The 20001-nt window shown below is 37.5% G+C and overlaps 3 protein-coding genes across 6 annotated transcripts; 2 read left to right on the top strand and 1 right to left on the bottom strand.

Moving 5' to 3' along the window:
- Nucleotides 1–1027: 1027 nt before the first annotated feature.
- LOC140764472 (transcription termination factor MTEF18, mitochondrial) lies at nucleotides 1028–5614 on the top strand. Of its 2 annotated transcripts, none has more exons than XR_012105051.1 (2): nucleotides 1028–5472; nucleotides 5599–5614. XR_012105051.1 is itself a non-coding variant. In XM_073103057.1 (2 exons), exon 1 carries the CDS (start codon nucleotides 1116–1118, stop codon nucleotides 2904–2906), a length of 1791 nt encoding a protein of 596 aa, XP_072959158.1. In that variant the 5' UTR covers nucleotides 1028–1115; the 3' UTR covers nucleotides 2907–2947; nucleotides 5340–5472. The 2 variants fall into 2 exon arrangements, 1 of the variants encoding a protein (XP_072959158.1); XM_073103057.1 differs by lacking the exon at nucleotides 5599–5614 and having other exon boundaries at nucleotides 1028–2947; nucleotides 5340–5472.
- LOC140764471 (anaphase-promoting complex subunit 8) lies at nucleotides 5602–11869 on the top strand. Its single transcript, XM_073103056.1, has 5 exons — nucleotides 5602–5809; nucleotides 6039–7131; nucleotides 7218–7605; nucleotides 9763–11013; nucleotides 11241–11869. Exons 2-5 carry the CDS (start codon nucleotides 7046–7048, stop codon nucleotides 11328–11330), a joined length of 1815 nt encoding a protein of 604 aa, XP_072959157.1. The 5' UTR covers nucleotides 5602–5809; nucleotides 6039–7045; the 3' UTR covers nucleotides 11331–11869.
- Nucleotides 11870–11936: 67 nt separating this feature from the next.
- LOC140766046 (uncharacterized Rho GTPase-activating protein At5g61530) lies at nucleotides 11937–19549 on the bottom strand. 3 transcript variants are annotated; one of them, XM_073105441.1, is made up of 10 exons: nucleotides 19262–19549; nucleotides 18955–19036; nucleotides 18634–18884; nucleotides 16848–16910; nucleotides 16752–16770; nucleotides 15499–15597; nucleotides 15338–15415; nucleotides 15009–15253; nucleotides 13553–13712; nucleotides 11937–12364 (listed from the first exon to the last, which is right to left on the bottom strand). In XM_073105441.1, the coding sequence occupies exons 2-10, from the start codon at nucleotides 19013–19015 to the stop codon at nucleotides 12219–12221; spliced, it is 1122 nt and encodes a 373-aa protein (XP_072961542.1). In that variant the 5' UTR covers nucleotides 19016–19036; nucleotides 19262–19549; the 3' UTR covers nucleotides 11937–12218. The 3 variants fall into 3 exon arrangements, with proteins under 3 accessions (XP_072961542.1, XP_072961541.1, XP_072961540.1); XM_073105440.1 differs by having other exon boundaries at nucleotides 19357–19549; XM_073105439.1 differs by having other exon boundaries at nucleotides 19362–19548.
- Between the last annotated feature and the right edge of the window lie 452 nt (nucleotides 19550–20001).

Below are 20001 nucleotides of genomic sequence, written 5' to 3'. Positions count from 1 at the left end.
TGCAAGTAAACTGGAGTGTTTTCACCATTAAATTGCCTACGTATTTAATTATCCTGGTCATATTCAAAATGGAATACAATAAGATTATAAAATTTGAATTCAAGTAGGACTGATGCGTTAACATACATCTAATATGCCAAACTGACTCATGCGGTCATCCCACATTGAATCTCGATCCTAATTTTATAAATGAGATTTTACTCATCAATGAGACTCATCTCCCCATGCCACTGTCGTCGACCTCCTCCCTTTCCGGTGAGGAGAAGGGGAGAGACATCCCTTCTCTTTGTTAGGTCTCCTTATTTATTCTTTCCTTCCACATTTTTTCTCCTTTCTTCACTGTATTAATTACGAGTTGCTAGTGGAGTCTAATGAATGGTGGGGTGAGTTATTGAGCATCGCCTCTATCATCCTCGATGGTCTTGTCCTCCGCACTCAACTTGGATTGATCATTTTGTCTACATTTACCTTTCTTCTAGCACAACGAAGAGCGATAGTAGGGTGGCTGAGCATTTTTCCCTCATTCCCGTTAGCTCTAGCAGATGATTTAAAGTTGGTTTTGAGATGATTGAAAAGTTTGGGGATTGTTGTGGTGGGTTATTCTAATTATGATGGTAGAGATCTGAGATTATGTCTTCTCTTCTTCGTTTTTCTTTAGGCGATCAAAATTTATTTGATTTTACTTTTTTTCTTTTACACTACTATATGAGTGTTGTTTTATTTGTCATTATGAGGTGTGAAACTGTCCGAACTACTAGAAATATCTCATTTTATTTCTTTCATTAATTTTTTTTTCAAAGTTATTTTTAATAAGGGAGGGATCTTCCCTATTTATTGTGAGCATTATGTTTATATCTTTTAGTTATATTCCACTACTTTATAACCTTGTAATACTACCAGCTTTCTCTTTAATTAAAATAATAATAAAATAAAAATAATCGTTCTACTGTCCAAGTAGCATTTACACTTTAGTCATGTATGTGTATATGTTTGGTATCTCAATTACTGCCCAAAGAACATCTCTACTAGAGTCTAAACCCCAGCATCTCCATCCCAACCCTAAGGCTAAAACCCATTCGGCCATTCTCCTCTTCTCTCTCATCCCATCATGCGTCATGCTCTTCTTCTTCCACTCCTCCTCCCGTAGTCACTCCCACCTCTTCCTCTTCCTCCGCCTCCTCTCCTCTTTCCCATGTCCTTCCTCTCCTTCCCCTCCAAAGCTCAAGAACATCTGCTACCGCCACCGCTCCCGCGCCCTGGCTGACGCCCGCTTCGCCCTCACTGACTACCTCCACTCCACCCGCTCCCTCCCCTTCTCCCACGCCGAGCTCATCGCCTCCCATTCCCCATTCTCCCTCTCCCTTCTCGTCTCCCAGATCCCTTTTGACCCCTCTTTACCCCTTTCTGACTTCCCCCGCGCTCTCCGCCGCTTCCTCTCCTACCGCCCCATCAACGAGTACGACTTCTTCTTCGAATCCATCGGCCTCTCTCCCTCTTCTCTCTCCACATCCGCCACCACCTCTACCTCCACCTCCACCTCCACCCCCTCCTCTTCTTCGCTCTTCCTCGATCCACATCTCCTAGCGGCGGTCTCCGCCCTCGTCCACTTTGGCTTCCCCTGGGCGCACCTTGGCCTCCTCTACCGCGGTGACCCTGCTGTTTTCCGCGCCGACCCCGACCGCCTCCTTACTCGACTCCGTGCTCTTGAATCACGTGGCCTCCACCGCGCCTGCGCCATCGCCGTCTGTCTCGCCTTCCCTGCTGCCCTCGTCCGTGACGCTGATCTGAACAGCGACCTCGATCTCCTCCTCGGCGATATCACATGTTTCTTCGCGGAATTTGACCTCAAGGGCAACAATGTAGATGCATTTCTCCAACTATGTCAAAAAATCCGGGTGTTATACGATACGGGTGCGGAGGTGGGGACCATGGGTGAGCTCATGGTAAGGAACAAGAAGATCTTTCTTAAAATTGAGAAATCAGCGCTGGCTCAAAAGTTGGGATTTTTTGCCCGATTAGGCATGAAGAGGGAGGAAGTAGGACGATTTTTGCTGCAAAACCCTGAAATTTTGGAGCTGGATCTGGACAACCCGAGCATTTCGATGCCAGGGTATCTGCGGCATATCGGATTGGGCCTAGATGAAGTGGCTGAGATAGCTTGGAGGTATCCGTATGTGATGGGGAAGAATAAGCTGGGTAATCTACCTGGATCGCTGCGTGCAGTGGGTCTCGCTGAGTGGTTCCTCTGCAAGATTGTTGATGGTAATTACCACCTCCTCTATGCTGATTTTGTATCCTCTACTTCGCATGATGAGAAGATCGAGAGTGAGTTCTTGCTAGGCATGGAGAAGGCAAGGATTGATAAAAAGGAGCCTTTTGTGGATAATAAATTGGAATTCCTACTAGGAATTGGGTTTGGGAAGAATAAGATCACAAGTCGAGCTGTTGCTTTGGTAAACAGCACGAGGTATCAGTTGCAGGAGCGTTTTGACAGCCTTCTTGAGATTGGGATTGGATACCCTACTCTATGTAGAATGATAAGTGCAACTCCCAAGTTACTTAATCAGAGCAAAGAAATGATCCAGGAGAAGGTGTATTACCTCTGCAATGACTTGGGCTATTCATTAGAGTACCTTGATAGTTTCCCGGCGTATCTATGCTTTGATCTAGAGAATAGGATAAAGCCCAGATATAGGATACTGAACTGGCTTCAAGAACATGGTTTGCTCAAGAAACCTTTTGCCCCCGCGACAGTCCTTGCTAATTCTGAGAAGAGATTCATGGTTAACCTTTACAATGCTCATCCTGCTGCACCTAAACAATGGTTGGAGTGCTTCTCTTCTAGAAGTCACAGGGACCACTACCACAAAAACCTATTTACTTCGCGGCCCGAAAATCACTGTTAGATGGTCAAAGTTACTTGAAATTTGCTGCAGTACAGTGAACGGTTAGTTGGTTACCATGTAACTTTCAATACTAGATACGGGCCATGACTTTGCCATTTGAGAAAGCTAACTTATGACTGTCAACAACAGATTTAATATTCAATCTCTTGGACCGGTCAATGCAATATGGATTTTATTACATACTGTAGGATGGAATCATGGAATATCATAAAAAGTTAGAATTATGTAGCTTGTCTTGTGGCTATAATTTGTATATTACATAACTTGAATTAATAACAATCCTGCTCCGCTCCCTCAGTGATCGCACAAACTTCATATTTCCAATGTCCCAATGCCCACTAATATGGATGTGATCTTCAGGTTTTCGAAAAGAAACTAATATTTGATATGATACCTAGATCACATTTTTTAGGAGTTTTTATAGAGAAATGAGACTAATCTGGATTGCTTGTCGCCATTTCAATGTTGTCTATTTCTCTGTAATTGCAATAGTGGAAATTTATGCCAATCATGACAGTCTTGTACTTATAGGACATGCATTGCATGAATAACATTTTTTATACTAAAGGATCATGTCTTGGTAGCTACTTGTTTCTTTAGTTGTATCCATATGTAGAAGTAATTAGTTACCGTTTCTTTTAGACTATCAGTATTTAGTCATATATTATAGGGGATTCTTATTAATGGTTAGTCTACAGATAGATGTAAATGTTGATATTTGTGTGATAAAATGTTTTGTAAATAGCTATGTATTTTTTTAAAAAAAAATGTCACCTCTCACCTGTTTCACAGTGGGCTATTGTTTATAAAAGTTTTCTCGAAAAGCTGTGGACCATGATTTCCTACGACAGACAGATCGGTGGATCAAGCCCTCAGTATTTTCTTGTCAGCAAAGATTCTAGTTTTTCTTCTAACAGTTTGATATCATAACTCATAAGTTGATAATAGTAATTCCTATCAGTAGATAGTGGAAATCGTTGGTGTCCATAGGAAGCTAGGTCATATACAAGTAGGTGGCCAGAGGTGAAGCAGCAACTTAAAAGATATATAGAAGCTCAAGCAGTAGCATAAGTGTTTGATTATTAATTTTGGAGGAGAGTGAAGCAAACCATTACATATTTGGTAATTTATTGATGGTTCACTATTTGAGACCTCAAAGATCTAGGATTTGGAATTCCTTTTGGCTGACGACAAGCTTTGTCTTTCTGAAATTGATACTTGTATCTGGATGGCTTCTGTAGTATTTGGTGATTAGAACTTCATCAGATGATATTAGAGTATGGTAAGGAATAAGTGTATACACTTTCTCGGCTGAGTAGTGGTTGCAAAAGCTATGATACGCTGCTGTTTAGGTTACTTTGATGCTGTTATACTGCAAACATTAACGAATCCCTTAACTCATTCAGTTCAGCTGATCCTGGGAAACCCAATATTTAATAACTCAATGATAGCCCTATGACCATATTTTAGTCAGCCCTAGCTAATTAAGTTAGATCCTAAATCACAGTCGTGTAATCACGATTCATCTATCACAAAAGATTAACGAAGAACTGGCTATTTTCTCAAATTGATAACATTGGTTTCCAGGGAGTTCTAGACGTGCTTATGACATCAGGTCATGAAGTTGATGGCTCTGCCAATTCTAAATTCATCGCTTCTCCTCTGATGCAGAAAAAATCTAAGCAGAAAGCATGCCATCATTCAATAATTTTGCCCAATAAAATATCTCTTTATCTTCCTCCAGGAAATTGAACCATTGTGCATAACGCTTGATCTGCTTAAAGCACTGCTCGTGAAAATTCGTCATATCTTGTCTTCCAGGATGTCAATGAATCATGATAATATGCCCCGCTGAGGACAAACCATGTGGCTTTTCATGTTGCTGATCAGTTTCTACTTTTGGTTCTTTTGTTCACTCTCATTTTGGTTCTTGTGACCCAACACTAATTGAACAGTATCACAACCATCTATACTATACGTGAATAGATCAGTACATTGTAATAGAACCTTGGGCATTAAGGTGGAGTGACAATATCTCTAAGCAGTTACGTTTCAGAAGCCTACAGGTGCATCCTCCAATGAGTTTTAACTACTGCAGGTATTTACAATTCATCTAGGATCTTGCTTTCCAGGTTTCAGATCTGAAGTCTCTTATTTCCATTAAGTTTTATGTTTTGTCACTTTGCGAACCATAACAATCTTAGTCATTTGAACGATGTTATTTTGCATCAATGAACAATGTATGTGATAGATCCAATATGACTACTTACATACACGCTTAATGTGTGAATGCATTATGATCCAGAACAATATTTAAATGTATGGCTACTTTAAATGCCCAAAAGCAAACCCTTTCATGCAAATTTGAAACTTCAAAATGTTAACTTGCTCTGCCATATTAGTGACTGGTAATTTCTCTGAGTATCTTTGCAGTATTTGCTGCTTAGTGTGTAAACATCTATCTGCAAGCAAGTTATGTATTACTGCATCAAGGAAATATCAACTGCTTCCTTTCTGCTGGAGTTTCAGTCTGTTGCCATATGAATAGCATCGTGCCTGATACATGGTAAAGACTCCCTGATGTTGCTTCGCTTCAGTTGATACTTAACGATGAGCATTTTAGTTCAATGTGTTGATCCAGTAAAGTTTACCACAATGCTCAATATTTACCTGCTGTGTCACATGTATCCAGTTTACTTCAAGAGTTGCTCAATGGGAATCTAGGGGGCATCACTTAATGATGAGAAGGCTTGTGCTCCTTGTGATCACTGATTCAAGTGGTAATAATCCTTCATGAATGAGGATAAGGTTGCATAGATCTCGCCTCCTTTTGACTCTGCATTGGTAAAAGCCTATTTAGCTGCTCATTGGAAAGATGGCCACTGGATGGAAAGCTACCATAGGTCAGTATTCTTTATAAATTGCCCTCTGGTGGATTCTTGTTCAATGTGTAAATACATCATCTGTCACTCTATTGATTAGGAATTGTTGAATTGGTTGTACTTTATGAATTCAAGGAATTAGTTTGTCATTAACCTGTATGAATTATCAATCAATTAATGTATCTCCCGCAACTACTGATGCTGTAGATTTTTATGACATTTTAACTCTCTCTCATGCTCTCTTTTGCAGGTTGTATAACCTGCAAACTAATCTCCTTTATTAGCTTCTTTTCTCACTGTTAACATGCACAAGTGGGAGGTGAAGTGGTTAACTGCCAGCCAATTATGGTTTTATTTGAAGCGGTGGACTTCAATTCATTAAACTTGAATTCTTTGCTCACCTTTCATTGCCAATAGGCAATAGTATCTGATCTAGTCTAACCAAAAGTACATGCTTTTGTTCCCTCCTCTTATCTTCTCACTAAATTTTTAGCAAAATTTATCTTACAGATTGCACTTTGTGCGTTACATCAAATGTTTGCATAGCATGCTTTGGGTTATATTAACAGTAGCAGATGACATAGGAAGGGAAATATTCTGCCTAGTTTAAACTACTTGTCTACTAAAATGACTAAAATGTCATTCCTTTTCTTGTTCTTCTCATACTCTTCTTGGCCTAAATATTTCAATGCTGGAAGACAACCCATTTAACGTTCTCCCTGAAATTCTTGAGAATTATATTTTAGTTTCTAAAGATGAATTAATTAGATAGAAATTCCCAGTGTTGGATATATATATATATATATATATATATATTTCGTTTGATATTTAATTGATTAATTACTATTGTGTTTTAGGTAAGAATTTGGTTTAAATGAATTTAAAACGTAGGATGGGATTTGCAAATCTTAATAATATAATGTATAAATAATAAATCCCAAGTGTTAAATGCAAATCTCCCGTTATTTTATGAAAATTTAAGTGATAAACTTTTATTTTTAATTTTTTAATTTTCAAATCCGATCAACATGTGTGCAAATTAACTCATTATTGGTTATCGAGTAAATGAAGAGCGTTTGCAAAATAAATAAATAAATAAATAACTTGCTAAGCTTTTTCCAATTTCCCCCCTCTTCCACTCTGATAAAACTTTTCAATTTCCCCCCCTTTTTGCCGCTCTCGCCATTCTCCTAACCTCACTGCTTTCCCACTCCCTCTCCCTCTCCCTCTCCCCTCCGATTACCAAATCCCGAAACGATGACTTCCCGAGAGAACTACCGCAACGAGCTCCGCGCCGCCATCCGCCAACTCAGCGACCGCTGCCTCTACTCCGCCGCCAAATGGTAGGCTCCCTAATCCCTCTTTCCCCTCTACTGCCCTACGCTTCCCCATCTCCCATCTCTCTAACTCTCTCTTGCCTCTTTGTTAGGACGGCGGAGCTCCTCGTCGGAATCGATCCCGACGCCCCTCCCTCCTCCTCCTCCTCCGGTGCTTCCGCCTCCCGCGCCACCCCATATTCCTCCTCCTCCGGGACCGGCGGCGGTCGGACCCTCCACCTCCACCGCCACCGCGAGGGATCCACCTCCCGCCGCCGGATCCGATCCGGCGCCGTTGACGTCATATCCACACCCCTGGCCGGGGTATCCTATGTCAGCACGCCGATCCCTGACGATGGCGACGGGTTCGATGGCAGCGGCGACGCCTACCTCCTTGCTAAGTCTTACTTCGACTGCCGAGAGTACCGACGGGCCGCTCATGTCCTTAGAGGTCAGACCGGGAGGAAAGCCGTCTTCCTCAGATGCTATGCCCTCTACATGGTAAAAGATTTCTCATCTTCGTGCTTCTTGATTGATAGGCTTGTCAGGACGCTCTGGTTTTGTTTGACGAAATGCATCACTGAAGGCTTCGTTCAAAATCATAAATTTAATTGTTTCGAAAATTTATAGCTCTGTCTGCAAATAATTTTGCTATCTTTTGAGCAAATCATTGCGCTCTTTTGGGATCCACGCAACATCCTTTGTTAATTGCTGTTTGGGGTAGCTACATCAGACGTGATGTTGCACTTCATACTTTGCCTCGCCTGCTCTTAGAAACTCTTTGCGTGTAAGTGCTGCAAGTATAAATATGTTTAATTGCTCTGCATCTGCATAATTTTTACCTGATATTTGGGCTTTAAAGAGGAGTATTTCTCCACACTTTAGACATCAAATTACTCACTAAATTTTTTATCTGTATCACTTTACCTCCCTTGTGGTTTAAACTAATGTGAAACAATTAACTATTCCATCCAAACTTAACAGAAAAATATTAAAAATATTATTAGAGGGAATTTTCAAAAACAATGAATATTTAAATGTCAGAATTGTCTTCTCTTTCTATTTAATTTATTCATAGTATTCTGTTCCTCAAATTTTAAAACAAAATGTACTCTCATACATTTTCAACCTTCCTTATCTTTTCTTTCTAAGATTATGAGCCTCAAATCTTAGTTATTATCTAACTCTCACAATGTATCTCTTTTAAAATATATATTCATAGAATAAAAATTTCAATCATCTTAAAGTATGGCTTGAAAATTCATATTTAATCAAACGATGGGATTATTAATATTATAGGGATATTATGATATTTTGTATTTTCTCTATTAAGTTTGGATGGAAAAATTAATCATTGTACATTAGTCTAAACCACAGAAAGCAAAGTGTTACAAATAAAAATTCAGAGGGTTAGTTTAATTTTAGGCATAAACATGGAGGAGTAATTTAAAATTTACCCTTATATTTTATCTTTTCTTTCCTTAACCCTATTTTCCAAGTCAAATAGAATGCTCAAATAATTCAATATATGCATGGAATTCAAGCAACAACATATGGGCCATAATAAAAAGCTCCATTAAGTTTAGCTATTTTTTTTAGGAGGCTTTGTTGGAGACAATAAGGGTATGGGTATGGAGATGATAAAACAACATGCTGGGAACCAGCAAAATTGTAAATCAAAAGAAACCAAAACATTCAAAAGGATGTGGATATGGAGATGTATTTCTCCAAGAGCCGTATAGAGCTCCTAGCATGTTACCTAGCGGTAACCAAGATAAGCATCATCTATAACATTCAATCAGCTTGCTTTTTTTATTTTCCAAATCATGCTTACACCTTTTATATATACCTCTTGGTGGCTCTTCAAACTTGCAGCTCATGACCTTTAGCCTACAGCAATTTGTAACTCTTAACTCTTAGTCTTGACATTCATGACTTTTTGGTTCTTGCGACTCCATGACCTTTGACTCACTCTATTTGACTCTTGAAGTTCTCATGACTCATGAATCTTGAATATTTACTAAAATATACCAAGCTCTTCCTTTACCCATTGATAGAGAATAATCTTTATCTTCAGTTCTTCAATCTTGGCAGTTTCAGATTTAGATAAATTTGTAGACTACCTTGGCTCCTTGCAGCTTGACTTACTCATTGATCTCTTGATAGTGAAAAAGTAGAATACCTTTTATGCACGAGGAGGAAATCACTATGAAATGGTACAATGTATCTCACCTCTACTCAAGCTGGCCAAATTATGGATTTTAAAGAACAAATCACATCTTCAATATTTAATCTAACATATTCTTCGGTTTGTTTCCTCTGTATGGTCATGTACATATGTTGCTATATTGTCTCAATGTGATCCTATTTCAGTATTTTTATGGTTTCTGGTGCTCTTAATATTGATTCACATCTATGCTAAACTGGTCAAGAACTGCAATATGCCATTCTCTTAGGGAAAAAAAAGAGGTACTAGGTTGATTTGCCACGAGCAAGTGTGGTGCAACTTTATCATCCTTAATTTTGTAAACTCTACATATACCCTCTATAATTATGTATTTACGTATTTGACCTTGGTTGAGCTATTTGGCATCTTTATAATTCTTTCTGCTAGTTTATTTCTCGTACTGGAAAATCTTTTTTATCCCCATATTTCAGGCTGGAGAAAAGCGCAAAGAGGAAGAAATGATAGAACTTGAGGGACCCTTGGGCAAGTGCAATGCCATGAATAGTGAACTGGCTTCATTGGAGAGAGAGCTATCAACGTTTCGCAGAACTGGTGCCATTGATTCCTTTGGTCTGTACTTATATGGCATTATACTGAGAGATAAGGGATGTGAAAGCCTTGCTACATCCATTCTTGTGGAATCTGTCAACAGTTACCCCTGGAATTGGAGTGCTTGGTCAGAGCTATTGTCTCTATGCACTACTAGTGACATTCTAAACAACCTGAATATCAAAAATCACTGGATGAAGGACTTTTTTCTTGCCAATGCATATCAAGAACTTAAGATGCATGACGAAGCTTTGAGAAGATATGAGTGCTTGATGGGTGTATTCCGGTTCAGTGACTACATCCAGGCTCAAATTGCAACAGTGCAGTATAGCATGAGGGAGCTTGATGATGCTGAGGTGATTTTTGAAGAGCTTCTCAGGACTGATCCTTATCGTGTGGATTCAATGGACATTTATTCAAATTTACTTTATGCAAAAGAAAGTTTGTCTTCTCTGAGTTTTCTTGCTCACAGGGTATTTTTGACCGATAAATATCGACCAGAGTCTTGCTGCATCATTGCAAATTACTATAGTTTGAAAGGACAACACGAGAAATCTGTTCTGTACTTTCGGAGAGCATTGAAACTTAACAGGAAGTATCTCTCAGCATGGACGCTTATGGGTCATGAGTATGTTGAGATGAAAAATACACCAGCTGCAATTGATGCCTATCGGAGAGCTGTTGACATAAATCCTAGGGATTACCGTGCCTGGTACGGTCTGGGACAAACCTATGAGATGATGGGGATGCCTTTTTATGCACTTCATTATTTTAAAAGGTCATCATACTTGCAGCCTAGTGATGCCCGGCTTTGGATTGCTATGGCTCAATGTTATGAAAGTGCTCCCCTTCAGATGCTTGAGGAAGCCATCAAGTGTTACACAAGGGCTGCAAACTGTAATGATATGGAAGGGATAGCCCTACATCAACTAGCAAAGTTGCACAGTATTCTTGGGCATTCTGAACAGGCTGCATTTTACTATAAGAAAGATTTAGAGCGCATGGAAGCTGAGGAGAGGCAAGGGTCAAATATGATTGAAGCTCTGCTTTTCTTAGCTAAACACTGCAAAGCTATGGATAGATTTGATGAAGCAGAAGTCTACTGTACAAGACTCCTAGACTACACTGGACCTGTATGTCTTCTCATCATTTATTTATAGAACTATTTAACAAAATGAAGAAAATGCATAAAGTTTCTTTTCAAAATCCCAGAGTTACCGGACATATTTGCGGTGTTCTTTTCCCTCTAGTTTTTGGTTAATCTTGAAGAAAGATAATAGAAATTATTCTATATTAAAAATTCTGGGAATTCTTGTTTATGATGGCTGATTTCCTGATATGTTTTCTACTAAACTTGCAGGAAAAGGAGACAGCAAAAACTATTCTGCGAGGATTAAAAATAGCTCAATCTGGTTATCCGTTGATGGATGTTGACCATTTTGCTCCTTAAACTTCACCCTCATGTATCTTCAATCTCAAGGGCTCATGAAATTGTGTTAGAATGGGAGAAATCTAAGGTTGCCAATTTGGACTTTGATGAAAGGTAAAACTTTGCGACAGCTGGAAGTTAGTCATCAAATGAGGTTTTCCAGATTTCTGACTTCTGACCTAGATCCGCTTGAAGCAGTCTAGTGAAGCACTTTTAGAGTCATTATGTTTAGCCTTGCTAAGGAGGCTTCAATGTGCCTGCCTGGAGACGTTGATCTATTTTGATGGAGCTGCTGAAGCTTCGTAACCACAAGCACAAATCAACCGCATGGTACAACATGAAACCAAGCATTTGTTTAGGACTAGCACTGCATGTTGTGTGATGTTAAAAAGTTAATTTTCTAGTATGATTTAAGTTACCAGGGGAAGAATCTTTCTAGCTGATGATGCTCTTTGTTGGAGTGATTTGCAGATGTTAGATGTTCTATATTACTCGCACCTTATTTTTGTGGCAATTCTGATATTCTAAAAAAATGTGATGGTAATTATGATCTTTTGAAAGTTTCCGGCTGACACTTGTGTAAAGACCCCAAAAGTTTAGAAACAATTAATTAACACCGACTTTTTTCATTACGGTACACAACTCTGTGATTTAATCATATCCAAATTGAAATCGTCAATGCTCCAAATCTTATTAGTATCCACTGTACAATATCAACAATCTATGATCATCAGCAAGATAATCAACTAAAATCTTTTATGATACATCCTAGCAATCAAAATTAGTAAAACTCCAAAACCGTCATGTGAGCTTTATCCAATAATTTCATCCTAATAAATGTTCAATGCAGAGATAGGACTGCCTGACTGCCAAACGAGGAACTACTAGAACAGCCGACCATAGGATAAATCACCTCCATACAGTTTCATTCGCATCTGTAAAGATAGCATTATGATGTTCGATGAGGCATTGGATAACCTCAATGGCACCATAATCAGGGGGCAAACCATCATCCAAGGGTATCTGGGAAGAAGCATCAACACCGTCATCTTCATCTGCTAAGAAACAGCAATAATGTTAGCACTGCAATTAGTTTATCCCCATTAACCACAGAAGGAAGTCTTATCCTTCCCAACTTTGGCATTGTGTCATCTTCATCTTCTTCGAATATATTTTTGAGGTTTTATCAATTCTACTGTAGAGATCATAAACCCTGTTATATAATGCAATTTCATGCTGTTATTTTACGAAATTATATTGATTTGAAAAGGTATAAAAATTCTAAAACTGCTTCTTTTTCATTCAGTCCAGCTGAACAAAGTGATGAATTTTGCGAGAATACCATTAACAAGAATCATAAGACTGCCATCAACACGTTGTTATGTTGTTTTTTAAGTTTTAACCATTTATCTCTTCATTTCTGGTCTGATGATACATTTCAGCTTTGTTTCTGGTAACATGATTGATATGGTTATATATTCTTTTGAATAGATTTGGTTATGCTTAATTATAGTTTGCTTTCCTAAACTTTGACTTAGTATTACTTTGCCCCCTCAACAATGAAAGAGGTGCCAAGTGTTATACTTTAGATATTATGATGAGTAATTTGTTCACTTCATAGTTGAGGGTAGTTTAATCATAGAAAAAAAAAGGTTGAGAAAAGCAATGTGACACTTAGTCAAAGTTCAAGAGAGCAAAGTGTAATTAAGCTATATGATTATATTAAATCATGGCTACAGTTGGCTCATGGGAAAAGCTGAGTCAAAACTCTGATTATAACCAGGATAATAGAGGGCCTCATTTAGATTATGATGAAAATACAGGACTTGAGAGTCATAGAGTCACTATAAACCACCTATCTATTCAATAAGAACCTATCTGTTCCAAGTAAATTCACAAATCATCAATAAAAAGTATCCTCATAACATCCTATAGTTTGGGAAAAAAATGTTGTTCATATGGCTGTTTTGCATAGGTAGGAGAGAGAGAGAGAGAGAGAGAGAGAGAGAGAGAGAGAGAGAGAGAGAGTTTCTTTAGTTTAAAAAGAAAAAATATATAATTAAAATATTCTTATCGACTTACTTGAGATTCCAAATATACCTAAAATATGAGTTAAATAATAGCCAACTAGCCAAGTTAAAAGAGGCATCTAAATAATGCTAAAATGTAGGGTAAGGATATGCAAAAACCCAAAAAATTATTCTGATGTCTTAGTAGATTTTAGGAAAAAAGTCCAAACTTACCCAAATATTTATCCCATTCATTATTGTTTGGTGCTAGACCCACAATCTTGGGAGGACCCCTGAATGTACACCTAAGGTGATTGCGTAAATCGGCTCCAGAATCATCTCGCTGCCACATAATCAAAGGTGCGAGCTCCACAGCAAGGCTATGAGCATCCATCTGCATTTGAGTAAACAACTGATCAAACACACAACTCAAATATCGAAAGAACATCTCATGTTAAGAGCATCTCAAATGCAAGTTTCATGGGTTAATGAGTGTAGTGAAATTGGATAAGGCAAAAGCTCCTACACAATAAAGCACAACATTTATACGAGAACATGAAAGAGATAAATATACAACTAAGCAAGGATAGTAAGGGAGTTGACTCTCATAGATACAACTAAACTCATTGCATCAAGGTAACAAAAATTTCATTTTTCAGTAGAATAATTAATTGGATTTGACAAGTCCCAGAGCATGGTTAGTTTCAGTACAAAGTCAAGTTGGTCAATAATAGTACTGTTACAACAACAAAAAAATAGTTAGACTGATTGTTCAAATAAATTGGCTGCCAGTAATTGTTAGAAAAGATTAAGAAAATCACCTTATAAATGACAAAATAAAAGAGCAAATATGAAGTCATCAAATTAAACTGCTTTCACAAATCATAAATGCACATTAAATAAACTAAGCAAAACTTGTGCTGCGTTCTATTTTATCTTTTAAAGGAAACTAGGACAATTATGAACTATTACTCGTCATTTAACTCATATGTGTTCAAAGATTACTCTTTACATACCATGATACAAATGTAGCAACACAAAGGGAACATGTATGCTTGCACTCGAGCACACAAAGCTATCTTTAAGAAAAAGTGCCTTTCTGCATACATAGTGTGAGTCACTTGAGTGCCCATTTGCATCAAGTATAAAAACTAGATAGAGGTGTATCAGCTTTTACATACCAAAAATTGTTATTTTAATAAAAGGTTCCTCTATTGCACCAATATGGCAGGAGAACAGAATATCCGATTTGATAAAAATTGGTTGAACTGGAAATTTTAAAGATTCAACCAACTCTCCAACTAGAAGAAATCTCTCATTAAGTTGCAGCAACCACTAGGATATCCCTTTCACATCCAAAAGCTTATCCTATTTTCTAATGTATAAATCTCAAAAATTATCCTACTCTTTTCAGAATTATGTGTGAACCAATGGTCCCCTTTGATGGGGAATATTATATATGGTATATGAATAAAGCAAATAAACTATAGAAAAGAGACTACATTGTTAAGTGAGGGCTTCTGGCTCCTCAAAAGAGCAGAGCAGGAAGAAACTCAACCATTTTTCCAAAGTTTCTAGATGTCTAGTTTTATTCCTTTAGTGTGAACCAGAGTCCCCTTTAGATAGGAGATCTTTATAGATTTTTGTGGACATGAATAAAGCAAAAATGAAAACAAAGAAAATAGACTACCTTGTTGAGAGACGACTTCTGGCTCACTTGAAGAAGCAGAGCGGTAACAAATTCCAGTGTCATGTAACTCACATTTGGAAGATTCTTCAAAATGTTTCTCATATCATGTATGTTACTCCTTGCATCTCTAATCTTATGATACAGAGAAAATGTAGTAAGTGGCTCAGGAAGGCTAGCAAGATAACACTTAATCAGTGCAGCCACATCTATTGAGTTTACACCCTCTGGTAACGAAGCATTCCAATCTGTGAAAAATAAATCCAGATATTATATTCAAGATTGTGTATTAAATTATTAACTGCACAAAACAGAAATAAAATAATATCTACCTTGGTTGTAAAGTGCAATTAATTGCCGAATGACTTTTCTATCACCTTCGGATCTGAACAAGTACTCAGATTTCAATCCTAGGTCCAAAGGATTCACCATCAGCACACAGTATTAGCTAAAAAATGAAGTTATTACTTGTGAACTCGTAATTCAATGTCACCTGATATGATTAGATTATCTGCACATCTCACAAGTACTTGAGGCACGGGCCCAGAAGAGTGTTGCCGCTGCACAATGATCTCAATCGGAACACCAAAAACTGCAAATGTCGGAATAACATTACCTTGTATTGTATTCCTATTTCTTTCGATTTTTAAAATGATACACTTCACTATTTGAAATGTCAATGATCCTAAATTCAAACTTAATCTTAAAGCAATAAATCTGAGGCCGGTAAAATATCGTACATATTGCACTAAAAACCAAAGAGAGTCAAGGACTCACAATCTAGTGTGTCAGCAACACACTGGCTCAGCATGGGACGTACCTCAATATGTGCCATGCTAAGCCAAGGCCACACTCCCCCTGTCTTTGGCACCGAAGTCTTTGATCTTAACTAATTCAAATGTAGTATTATGGAGCAAAGTATATATGTCTGTAAATTGCATTTGGCATTTACTCATGTTCTTCTTAATATCCAGAAGAAGTGTTCTAAAGTGTAAAATATTTTGCATATGAATGAGAAGCAATACACTTCCCAAGTTTCACAGAACTCAGAATGACTTTTTTTTTTCCTTTGTTTGGGCCATAGATTTTATTATACTAGGTCACAATATTCAAGCTATGTTTTGGAGAATTTTAGTTTTTTACAAAATAGAGTTCCTATACTATATACCTTATGCGATTATAAGCCAGTTTTTCTTATGCTATACCTCCGTCTTTTGACCCTTTCTTTATTATCAGAAAGTCCATTTTGTCATAAGTGTCAAAATCACGTTAACTACTAAAGTTGAACATTCATTTTCTAAAAAAGCTGATAGCAAGCTTTTAGGTCAGCTAGAATAGCAGGGGAGCAAATCATCAATTTGACAATATCCTACCAGAATATACTCTATCATAAACCAAGGAGAACAATTTTCAAGTTCATTATAAGACTGACTGTATATTAGGCAAGAAAAAACACAAAAATGTAAAAGCTTAAATATGGTACATAGTCAATCTGATGCATTAAGATAAGCTATATACTGATACAAAAAAAAGTACGAGTTCCAAGCTTAAATTCGGTATGTATAGGCTCAGAGAAAGCAAGTAAAAAAGAAAACAATTTTAAGAAAATGAGCCTAAAATTTGGTAGAAATAAAAAAAACAAAAATACAACAGGCTGGAAAATGAAAAATGAACTCTACTGATCCTCATAAGGTTTCACAACAACAGAACATTTTTTTAAAATGAAGGCAATGAACTGAGACTCACCATCATTGCTTGCAACTCCCTGCAAAATTTAAATAATCTTAGATCAGAAAGGATACAACTAAATAAAGACCCATTTATTTAGTTTAAATGACAAACCTTTTGCCATCGTTCAATATTGTTCAGAATATTCTTACTTTTATCTGCAGTCTTCTTTGCAGCCTGGAGGGAAAAAAGATTATATCATCGACATTAATTAATAGTTCATGAGCTACATCCTAAAAAATGAATTTATATTTTAAAGAAGAAGACTGACATGATGTAGCAAAATAAGGGAAGCACATGGAATCAAGATTAAAAAAGATAAAATTAAATATAAGAACAAGACAGCAATGATATCATAATAGTTCAAAGATTAAGCACAGTTCTGTCATGAATTAGAAAGAACATACCATTCTTAGAATACTATAGCTAGTATTCATAAAGTCAGCCTGTTGTTACAACTACTGGAAGGGAATTGTGTCCAAAACACCAGCAGAAATTGCTAATGTAATTCTAGAAACATTGAAATGACCAAAAAATTCGAGGTTCTTTTCTTATCAACATATAAGCCTTGTATAGGCATGGCACATTCATTAGACATCTTAACATACTTGAGCTCTACAGGGTCTAATGACTCTGTGGCATAAGCAGCAATGCAATATAAACTAAATTATGAAAGGTCATATGGGTCTCCGAATTACCAAAGGATGTTTGAAGAGAAAACATTTTTTATTGCAACTAACAGATCCAAACAAGATAACCCAAAAAAGAAGGTAAAAACAGATAATTCAAGGTTGTACTGATATAGATGTTGGCCTGATGTAATAATCTAGATCAGGTCAAATTAATTGGAATTCTTATGTCTATGTACATTCACTAGTTTTTACGACAGAATCAAACATCAATTTAGATATTTACATATTATCAGCACAACATTTGACAATTGGAACAAGATCTACTTCATTCGAAAGTCATCTAAGTACATGATTTGACCAAAATAAATGAACAAAATATGGGATATCTATAAAAAAATCAATCTCTTAGCATCTTTCTATATGGTATTGAAAATCTTGTAGTGTCACTACACTGGGTCCTGCCACACTTCCTATCTTTCCATAGTACGCATGCAGCACTGTACCATTCTGAAAGTTATTTCTTCAAGAAGGATAACTAATCTAAGTAAAGTGATGAAGTCACCCACAGATGACAATTGATGATTCATAGATGGCTATGTAAGTGAAATATAAAGAGTATCCAAAAATCTATCACGAAGGTTAACGTTTTCATGAAGACGTCTTCATCTAAGGCTGATATACATTGAATAATATAAGAACATCTTTTTTTTATATACTTAATTCATTTCTTAATGTCGAAACTACATAGACAAACAACATTGGAAATAAATCAATAATCATCTGGAAAGAAAAATGATTGTTTCTCTTCATAACATGTTGATATTTGAAAGCTCTATGGCAAAAATAAGCGGAACTGTCAAAGCCCTTGATATTTGCAACTTCCAACAAATCATGCTGAAACTACAACTTTCAAAAGAATTATTGTTGTCCATAGGATGTGCATGCGGATATCAAACTTTGTGAATTTTTAAACCATGTATTTTGATCCCCATGCTTCATTAGACTGCAAAGAGATCATATTCTAGAGGTTGCTTCATCACACAGAATATTTTTGATCAAATATATACTTCACTACAGAATTAATGTGCCCTAAAATGAGTTCCCATGAAGTTAGAGTTACATGGTACCATAATTCAATCTCCACATTACAGATTAATTTTCCTGATCAATTTGCTCTACTATTTGAGATGAAAAACACTTCAAACCACAATTTTACACATTGAAACAGAGGACAAGTACAAAAAGTTTGAAAAATCATGAAATTCTACCTCTTCAACTTTCATCTTTCCAACGACAACCTTCTCCTTCGTCTCTGAGATGCCCTTCCTCAGAAGCATCCCAGTTGAAGCAGCAGCAGAGATGAGCCTTTCTTGCATACTCTCTCCCGGTGATCCAACCGAATCCCGTTGCCTCGCTTCCTGAAACAACGACCAACGGCTCTTCACCATTGACCCAACCTTACCGGCAACATCAGCTGCATTTTCGCCCGCAGATTGCCCAGCTTGCCTAAGCTTGACTCCTATACCAAACCCTATGACCTAAGAACCAAATCAATCAAAAGAACCAGGGAGTAATCAAATTTGAATTACCAGAGGTAGAGAAGAACCCAGATGCCTTCTCACGCCAGCGAGGTGATGCCTCCATGGGCATCAGAAAACACCGGCACGAACCCTAACAGAAAGAACACAACGATCTCAGATCAGGAAACCCTAAAAATCGGACGAATTAATCAAAAAGAAACAAAAAGAATCGAATCGTAAATCCAAAGTCCGCATCAAACAAAAGCAAAACTCCAATTGATCCAGGAAAAAGCGGACCGGCAGGGAATGGAATCAGAGAGAAATAAAAAAAAAATTAAAAAAAAAAAGATCGAAACCAGAAGAGAAAATCACCTACGTCTAAAAAAGAAGTATTATCCAATCCAACGAAATAAATCGGCGATGGAGATGAGATGATCTGGGAACCCTAGAAACTACGACGAGATACCCGACCTTACCCTTCTCGGGAAGCGGAGAGCAAGGGGAGGGAGGGAAGAGAAGAGAAGAGAAGAGAGAGCGATCTCTGCGCTGGACTCCGCAGCCGTCACAATCGCACGACCGCTCCTTCCCGTGCGCTGGCCTACAAGGATCTGAGACTTGGTGGTTGGGCACACGACTTGGGGTTTTCTTTTATATAAAAAGAAAAAGAGAAAGAGAAAACACTTTATAAAGAGGGTTTGCGTCTCCGAACTAATAACTCCAGTCGGCGACCGGTATGTTTTCTAGTCAACTGGAATAACGGTTGCCAGTGGCGTCTGCTAGTTCGTGGATTTATCATCCAGCACTCACAGCCGCACAGGTGTCGCTCACGTGCAAAGGAATTTTTTTTTTTATCATTCACGAGCTCATGATATGGTCCAGGTAAAAACTAACCCTAATTTTTAGATACAGAAACACTTAAATCTTACCAAACTTTTAGCTACTTAGTTTGAGATTCAAGTTATATGTATTGTCAAACAATTATTTCGAACTAAATACTGTCGAAACCTATTCTAAGTCGTTGCACTATCGAACTGTTCCTCTAAGTTAACTACATTGTCGAGCTATCAACAGAATCGAATTAAGCCAGAAACCACTAATTTTTCCATGATTATTATT

The sequence above is a fragment of the Typha angustifolia genome, chromosome 8, assembly GCF_048772165.1.
Source record: "Typha angustifolia cultivar Huaian chromosome 8, ASM4877216v1, whole genome shotgun sequence".
NCBI lineage: Eukaryota > Viridiplantae > Streptophyta > Magnoliopsida > Poales > Typhaceae > Typha > Typha angustifolia.
This window is presented reverse-complemented; position numbering and strand designations above follow the sequence as displayed.

Bases quoted from the DNA above. Each gene is read 5' to 3' on its own strand.
- LOC140764472 (XM_073103057.1), top strand. From the start codon at position 1,116: ATGCTCTTCTTCTTCCACTCCTCCTCCCGTAGTCACTCCCACCTCTTC.
- LOC140764471 (XM_073103056.1), top strand. From the start codon at position 7,046: ATGACTTCCCGAGAGAACTACCGCAACGAGCTCCGCGCCGCCATCCGC. The intron at 7,132-7,217 runs GTAGGCTCCCTA...CCTCTTTGTTAG, and splicing joins CTCTACTCCGCCGCCAAATG to GACGGCGGAGCTCCTCGTCG. The intron at 11,014-11,240 runs GTATGTCTTCTC...CTAAACTTGCAG, and splicing joins TCCTAGACTACACTGGACCT to GAAAAGGAGACAGCAAAAAC.
- LOC140766046 (XM_073105441.1), bottom strand. From the start codon at position 19,015: ATGCCCATGGAGGCATCACCTCGCTGGCGTGAGAAGGCATCTGGGTTC. The intron at 18,885-18,954 runs GTAATTCAAATT...GGTTTGGTATAG, and splicing joins TGGGTTCTTCTCTACCTCTG to GAGTCAAGCTTAGGCAAGCT. The intron at 15,254-15,337 runs GTAGATATTATT...TATTTTTCACAG, and splicing joins AATTGCACTTTACAACCAAG to ATTGGAATGCTTCGTTACCA.